Source organism: Myotis davidii, unplaced genomic scaffold (genome assembly GCF_000327345.1).
Source record: "Myotis davidii unplaced genomic scaffold, ASM32734v1 scaffold655, whole genome shotgun sequence".
Taxonomy (NCBI): domain Eukaryota; kingdom Metazoa; phylum Chordata; class Mammalia; order Chiroptera; family Vespertilionidae; genus Myotis; species Myotis davidii.
Window position 1 is genome coordinate 2,485,179 of NW_006287547.1, and position 8,803 is coordinate 2,493,981.

General features: G+C 34.7%; 1 protein-coding gene across 7 annotated transcripts in view; it reads right to left on the reverse strand.

Moving 5' to 3' along the window:
• The window catches only part of JMJD1C (jumonji domain containing 1C), a 162,269-nt gene that overhangs the window by 19,812 nt on the left and 133,654 nt on the right, over positions 1-8,803 (reverse strand). For all 7 annotated transcript variants that reach the window (XM_006759387.2, XM_015561092.1, XM_015561093.1 and 4 more), the window contains 4 exons: positions 6,208-6,422; positions 4,504-4,656; positions 952-1,041; positions 115-242 (listed from right to left, as the gene is read on the reverse strand). In XM_006759387.2, coding sequence (XP_006759450.2) covers positions 115-242; positions 952-1,041; positions 4,504-4,656; positions 6,208-6,422 — 586 coding nt within the window. The remainder of the gene's footprint in view (positions 1-114; positions 243-951; positions 1,042-4,503; positions 4,657-6,207; positions 6,423-8,803) is intronic.

Below are 8,803 nucleotides of genomic sequence, written 5' to 3' on the forward strand. Positions count from 1 at the left end.
TTTTACAGTAACACAGAAACAATTTAAAAAAGTAAGTCTTAAATCGGATATAAAATACCAAAGCTAATTAATTAACCATGCATTTTATTTAAATAATTAGAAATTTATACTCACTTGAGATACACCATTCATTGTAGAAAAATTACCAACTTGTATATTCTGTTTGTTAGTACAATGACAATGGGATTTAATACCATACTTTTCTCTAAGAGTGTGCATCACATCTAGAAGATCTGTCAAAACTACAAAATATAATAGTGGTTAATTAAAATTAAAACTAATGTTAAAAGATTATAAAATTTTCCCCCTTTTTTTGGGTGCCATTTAACTTTTATTTTTTTCTTCAATCCTTCTATCTAGTATAGGTTTGATCATTAAACCAATTTCATGTTCTCCATTCTTTTCTATTAAAAATTCAGTGTTTAAAAAAAGTAGAATAACCTTTCATTATAAATCTAATAAATTTTTCATTAAACTCTGGTTTTCCCCTTCTAAAAAATAGTTCATCTGTGGTTTACACTTAGTCATGGGGCTGGGCTTGTTAGCTTTATTACATGGAGAATTCTAAGAATGGAGCACTAACAATTTAAGATGAAATAAATTGCTCTGGCCGGTTTGGCTCAGTGGACAGCATTGTGGACTGAAGGGTCACGGGTTCCATTCCCAGTCAAGGGCACATACCTCAGTCGTGGGCTCAATCCCCGGCCTCATTGGGGTGTGTGCAGGAGGCAACCAATGGATGCGTGTCTCTCACATTACTATTGCTCTCTCTGTCTCTCCCCTTCCCTTCTACTCTCCTTAAAAATCAATGGAAAAATATCCTTCATTGAGAAATAACAAAAACAAAAAAACACATTACCTCTCCATTCCATTTTACTCCTACATATGCCCAAATAATCTTGAGCAACTAAGTGCTATTACACTAAGTAAATAATGTATATTTATACTTACCAGAACTGGGTATAATTTGAGTTGGCATTAAATGTTTGTGATCATGAGGCTGTCCCTTCACACACTTTATCCAAGCATACAGTTCTTTATCTGTAATATTGCAACATATGTACTTTTATATCACTCACGGTTATACAATTATACAATTGATGGCTTCTATATAAAGACCTTAACAATTATATAAATGTCAATGGTAGGATTCAAATGTATGGTTCTTAAAAATAAATAAATAAATAAATCCCACCATTCTAAGAATTTTATAAAAACAGGATATAAAATTGATGTTAGCCTTTCCTAAAATGACCATTCTTTATTATCATTAATGTATTTAGTTACCTCTTTCTATGCTATGATTCTACCTTCTCTGTAGCTAATCTCCTTTGATTGTTTGTTTTCTGTGCCAAACATGGCTTTTGCCCAATCTTAGTACATTAGACTGATATACGTTCATCACTTACTAACTCATTTTCCTTTTATGCTTCAAAGACATGGAGAGAAACCATCATGAAACATGTGAAAAAGCCAGGACTTGATAGATAGCTACAGAAGAAAAACTGTGATGTCCTAAATTACAGTGCACCAGAGAGTAAGACAGAGACGAGTAATTAACGAGTTAATAGCTGTGGACCAACTGACAGACAGTTCACATTTTGAATGTAAGTGGAGCTTTGCATCAATTTCTGTGCTAATCAACAGCTGCCACTGCATCCTGCTTGTGTATGAATTTTCAGAACTGTTGCCGGTAACCAATCAAAAGGGGTAACTATTTCTTCTTTACAAAACATGCACTTTAAACTGTCCCCCGGTTCATCTTCCCCTGTCCCTTATCTGTAGTCAATGTAAATTCTTTCAAAACAACTTACATCTTTCTTCCCCCCAAAAATAATGTACAGAAGAGCCCTTCCACTCTAGAACGGTGGACAAGTTTGTCACTTCTATCTAGCCCAGCTGCCTGTGGGTCAGACTGCATGCTGCAGGACCTAGTCTTTTCCAGCTAGCATTTAGCTCAAACCCTTTCTTTCAGAAAAGCTTTTGGTCATGAAAGGTCTTTGTTTAACAACAGTATTTAATTGCTACTATTGCCTTCAAACAAGATTCCATACCTGGAGTTGTAAACATATTAAAGCATAGAATAAGGCATATTATATACAGGAAAACTATTTAATACCTTGATCTCAATAAGATTTTCTCTATAAATTTAATGACAAAGATAGCTACTTATGATGTGGTTTAAAGAGCTTAAATGAATATAACAAAGCTCATTAAATTCAGCATAAAAAATCTAGAACTATTATTCCATAAGTCCCATACAAAATAAACTCAAATCCAATCTAAAACTTTTAAAAAATGCTTTCTGACTTTCTGCTCCAAAGCCTACATAGTAACTTATAAATGTTTTCTAATTTCTTGTATTTTAGACACTTATGTTAGTTATCACTATGTAAAGTGATAATCTAGTCAAGTGTGTTTATTATAATATTTAACAATGAAATAGGAATAGGTAGCAGAATATAATCAAGGCATATAGATTATAAAAAAATGATATGGTGCCCAGCCAGTGTTGCTGTGTTGAGTGCCAACCCATGAACCAAAAGGTTCACTGGTTCAATTCCCAGTTAGGGCACATGCCTGGGTTGCAGGTTCAATCTCCAGCAGGCAGCTGATGGATGATGTTCCTCTCTCATCAATGTTTCCCTCTCAAAATAAAAATTTTTAAAAATCAATAAAATCACATTTTAAAAAATGGTATGGTGAATGACAGACTATACTTTCAAAATTAACACCCTATTCTTTTTTGTTGTTTTTGTTAATCCTCACCCAAGGACATCTTTTCGATTAATTTTTAGAGAAATGGAGAGACAGAGGAAAAGTAATATTGATGTGATAGATACACATCCACTGGTTGCCTCCCGCACATTCCCTGACCAGGATTGAGACTGCAAACGAGGTATGTGCCCTTGACTGGGATCAAACCTGTGACCATTAAGTCTGTGGGCCGAGATTCTACATAGCCAAACCGGCTAGGGCTAATACCCTATTCTTGTTCACAAAAGGATTCAAGTATATGTATGTGTGTACACACACACACACACACACACACACGATATAGCAAAATATAATACATTAAAATTAACATATGAAATCAGAAAATACAAAATGAGTGTCATGAAGTTTTATAGCAGTGTAGCTACTTCTATCAACTGAAAATATCCAAATACATTTTTATGGTTTTGAAGATATTCCTTATCATGGCTTTGCATTTTACTCATATATAATATGTTGTTCATATCACAGAAACACCAAGGAGTAGATGTTTGGAGATACTTCCCCAGTTGCTCAGGTCTCTTTGTTAAGTGATGATATATAAGAAAAAAGGTTAGAAAGAATGAAGCTTAGTACTCCTATCAGCAGAGAAGATACTGATGGCTAAATCATGTTCATCTACCTGATATACTACTCTGAAAAAAAGTTGACTGAAATGAAAAATCTATCATAAACATGATTTTACCACTAATACTCCCAATAACTTGAATCGTCTCATTTTATTGAAGACTTATTCCAAACAAGTAACTCAATACTTTTAAGGTTATCAGTATTAGGTAGCTACTTCTAAAACTGACGGATAACATTTCTAAAAGTATCTCCAGTTGTTATTAAAATGCAGAACACTGTTTTTGTGCCATTTTATTTATCTAGAAATTAAAAATAATAGTTTCAAAGGCTGTTTTCACATATAATGATTTCTTCTTCTGTAAAAATTAGGGAATAAGTAGTAAGTGGCAGCATATTCTTGGACAGGTTGATTTGAACTATATGGATCAATATTTAGAAAAATCAAGTCATATGAGTAAGTGTTAAATTTCAACTTATGCAAAGCCCTAGTAAATCTGGGTTACATTAAGCAATTACTTGCTTGAAATGAGGGGTGAAGAGTGAATATACTGATCAGGTTAAACAGATGCAGCTTTATTCTAAAAAAATACGGCCCGAGCCGGTTTGGCTCAGTGGACAGAGCATCAGACTGCGGACCACAGGGTCCTGGGTTCGATTCTGGTCAAGGCACGTACCTGGGTTGCAGGCTCCTCCTGGGCTGGGCCATGGTTGGGGAGTGTGCAGGAGGCAACCAATTAATGTGTTTCTCTCACATCGATATTGCTCTCTCCTCCACTCTCTAAAAATCAGTATAAAAATATTCTCGGGTGAGAATTAAAAAAAATAACAAAATAAACTGTGATTACTCCTTTTAAAAACTTCCTAATGGTAATGTATTATGGAAGATTGGAAAAATACCCACACATATCTAATTTCCAGATGCATGATCCTAGAGAAAATAAACATTATAAAAAATTTAACTTAAAGAGATCAACCAATGAATATGCATATATGTATAACCCGTGGACATGGACAATAGGTTGGTAAGGGCTTGAAGGTGGGGGAGAGGATGGGAGTGGGCTGGAAGAGGTTAATGAAGAAAAAAGGAGGACCTATGTAAAACTTTCAACAATAAAGATTTAAAAAAAGTTTTAAATTTATATGAAGTTATGAACCGACCTCTAGAACTCTTCCTTTCCTTTGCCTTGTAACAATCTAAGCAAACCACAAATCCACATTTTTGGCAGACCCAATGGATGTTAAACAATGTTGCTTCACATGCATCACACATCTCTCGGACTCCTCGCACTGCTCTTTTCCAGGCAATTTTGGCTGAAATACAGAGAAACAAAAATCTAAGGGTAAACATACTCTTTTTCATGCAATTTTTGCTGAAATACACAAAAACAAAAATGTGAAGGCAAACCAAGAACTTGGAAGGATATACAAGGTCCCAAAAACTATATACAAACTTTATAGCTGATAGCTCAATTGATGTTTCTTTCTTTTCAGATTTAACCCATTGAAATTAATAATTAAAAAATGTGCATAAGTTTTTTTGGGGGATACCCTATATTAAAAATTAATAGCAGATTCCTTTTAAAAAATATTTTTGATTTTAGAGAGGAAGGAAGAGGCAGACAGAGAAACATCAATTGGTTGCCTCCCATATGCACCCCAACTGGGAGCAACCCCACAACCCGGGTAAGTGCCCTGACAGGGAATCAACTGGTGACCTTTCAGTGCATGGGATATGGGACGATGCTCAATCAACTGTGATGCACAAGCCACACTGGCCAGGCAATAGCAGATTTCTTGAAGTAACTAGTAATCAATCTTGACACTTTCGATATTTTGGACTACATACAAAATTCTCTGTTGTGGAGGATTATCTAGTGCAGTGGTCGCTAACCTTTTGGACCTCATGGACCACCAGTGGTCTGCGGACCACCGTTTGGTGCTGATCTAGTGCACTGTAGAATGTGCAGTGACACTGTGGCCAATACCGATATGTACTGGTACTCTAACCCCAGTACTTTTCAGTTACTGACCAAAAATGTCTCCTCGGGGGCAAACCACTCATTTAAAGAAAGCCAAAGGAGCTAACATTTAGAGAGCTGTTAGTATTTTAGGTACTTTAACCTGACTACTTTCTAAACAAATCTATAAAGTAGTTATCATTCCTGGTTTATATTCATACAGTTAAGCAGGGAGTAAAGTTGAGTTTCAAATATACACCTAACTCTAAAGACTATGATGAACCACACTAGATTACAAACTTAAATAACTGGGATGGGTTATGTTTTCATATGACAAATGTTATAATTTCCCAATTTCACATCTAAACTGTCTTTGTCATGCTAACCTAGGTCATAATGGCAGAAACAGTAAAATGCTCTTGTGATTTCACAAACTGCTAATCCATTCATTTCAACCTTAATTGGAAAATATATTTTTTAAAAAATATGTATTTTTATTGATTTCAGAGAGGAAAGGAGAGGGAGAGAGAGAAAGAAACATCAATGATGAGCTGATAGAGAGAAAGGAACATCAAACATCAGCTGATAGATCTATCAGCTGCCTCCTGCATGTCCCCTACTGGGGATTGAGCCCGCAACTCAAGCATGTGCCCTGACCAGGAATAGAACCTGGAACCTCCTGGTTCCTTGGTTGGTGCTCAACCACTGAGCCACGCCGGCTGGACTGGAAAGTATCTTTTACCCTAAGTATGTATAGGTGCACTTGTACACAAAAAGTGTTATTATCAAAATTAAAAGTCAACAAGACTAGGCAGGATTAGGGACTTCTCCCAAATAAAACATACTTCAAATTCTTAAAATCAAATTTATACGATTTCATGTTCTAAGTATATAATTTCCTTACCATCCTTTTTCACCCAGGACAAAGCTGTTTTTTCAGATGTTACTAATTGACAGAACTTATCACCTATTATATCCAAGATATATTTAGAAGTTTCTATGTCTAGTTCATCATCTTCATAATTTTCATGTGTCCATAAACTCATAGCTTCATCATCATATTGGTCAGGAGAAGAGAAACCATCTATTCTAACAACTCCATTTTTACTAAATGACAATCTGAAACATTAAAACATAAAAGAATTATTCATCCAAATAGAAGTCCAGTTAAAGTTGTACATTTATAATAAATTTATATTTTTATATTAAATATAGATTATATTTACAATTTTAAAAGAAAACAGGGTAGTTAACATACGCACACTTTAATTAATTAAATTTAACCAACTTAGATGACTCCCATAGTGTTATACAAATGGCAATGATAAGCAGTACCAATTTTAGATTATTTCAAAAGATTTTCCCTATTACTATACTTAACTCTAATAAAACGAAAACTATGTCCAAGTATTTGATGAGAATAAGTTTTAAAATGTTAGCTAAATGCTTCCTCCAGCACTGCTGTTATTTTATACAAAATCTAAATCAGGAACCTTTGAAGTTGAGAATGCTAGAAATCCCCTTAAGATCTTAACTTGGAGGATTAAAAAAAAAAGCCAAATAACTACGCAGGGTGGGGCAAAAGTAGGTTTACAGTTGTGAGTGCATTAAACGGTCTATTCTTGTACTAATTATTGTATTATTTTTCCATACAACTACCTGTAAACCTACCTTTACCCCACCATGTACATATTTTTCATTAATTAAAATGACACTTTATTAACTTGATTTAGAGGAACAAGGGTGAAACTCTTAATGTTTATTAGGAACCCATTAGTGTGTTCCCTGCCTTTAACTTCTGACACCCAATTAATATAACTACTGAAACTATTCAGTACAGAGAAGTTTAGGGTAAATGGAAGGCAAAATTGCTTTTTTTTTTTTTATAGCTGGTGGGGATTATTCAATTATCTTTATAATTAGTCTCAAACATGGGATATTGAAAGTTCATTACAAGTCATTCTGTACTTTTCAAATGGATACCAACAACATCTTTACTTCTTTTTCACAATCCTTTCTTACCTTACCCTTTTCCCTTTTCAAAAGCCAAATATCTCCCTTTGTTTTAACCCGTCACCTTATTTCAGCTTGATATTATTATATTTACCTTAATCTTACTTTCCTTCAAACTTTCTAAGACTTTATCTCTTCAAACCACTTTCCTTTGATTTCTTTTATGTACTTTCATGTGTATTATCATCTATAACTATTTTGGGGGGAATTATTGGCTAGAAAGACCATGAAGTACAGAACTAAGAAATAAACTTGTCTTCCAACAAATACATACTTTGGGGATCTCCAGTGAGCCACCAGCACAGAATATTTGCCAAAGCAAAGTATCTCCTAACTTCTTAGGAGGATGATGCTGATGATGAGGAAAATTAACTGCAGCTAACATTAGTAGAGTATATCAGATGTGCTTGGCATTAACACTAATGACTGTGTACTTTACATAATCTTCATGAAACCCCTCTGAAGTAGGTTACCACTATCATGCATATTATGCAGATGGGTCAGGCTTAGCTATAGTCCTACCTACCACAATCAATCATACAGGAAATAAGGAAAAAATGATTCTAGAATCTGAGACATTAGTCTCGTTGCTGTAGTTAACCAGCTATTCTTCATTCACCTCTGACAAATTTACCTGTGAGATTCAGTATTAAGGTATTATTTGATAATGTTAATATTACTGTTATATGTAGTTTAGTTAATTATATAGTAATTACACATTAATAGCAACTATACCAGGTGTACCGGTTAATAATGCGGATTTTGTGATCAGTGAAAACACGGTAATTTCAAGAGAAACATCAAAAGTGCTTTATTAAAAAAAAAAAATGTGGTTACACATTTCCCCCATCTTTCAGGTAATTTGTGGATACTGTCCCAATAGAACTTTTCTTGTTTTTAAGGCAAACCATTCAGAGACCCAATCTTCCACTTCTTCGTATGTTTTGAAGTGCTGCTCAGAAAGTGCATGTGCCATTGATCAGAACAAGTGGTAATTTGAAGGAACAAGGTCTGGTGAAGATAGCGTGTGGGTTACTTCTTCCCAGGCAAGATCTTTTAACGTGTCTTTAACTGGTTTTCAAGTGTGTGATGGCGTGTCATCATGAAGCAAAATTACTTTGCCGTGTCTTCTGGCACATTCTGGTCGTTTTACAATCAAAGCCTGGTTCAAATTGACTGCAATAGGTCCTTGGTTATGTCGGAGATCCGTTCCTATGGCATGACGTAACGCGATTTTCACTGTTAAGTTGGAACCCACCTACATAAGCACCTACGTCACTCACATGGAGCACAAACACAGCAGTAATGAAATGAAACAATGAAACAGCAAAAAATTTAAAAGATAACAATTCCTGACCTTTACTTGTGTAAATAAATAATAATAAATATAGAGCACATATGTACATACGTCAAAATGACAGAACGTTTTTTATATAAATAAATGGGAGATGGCGCTGTAACCACAAAACAATGTACGTTGAGTCCTA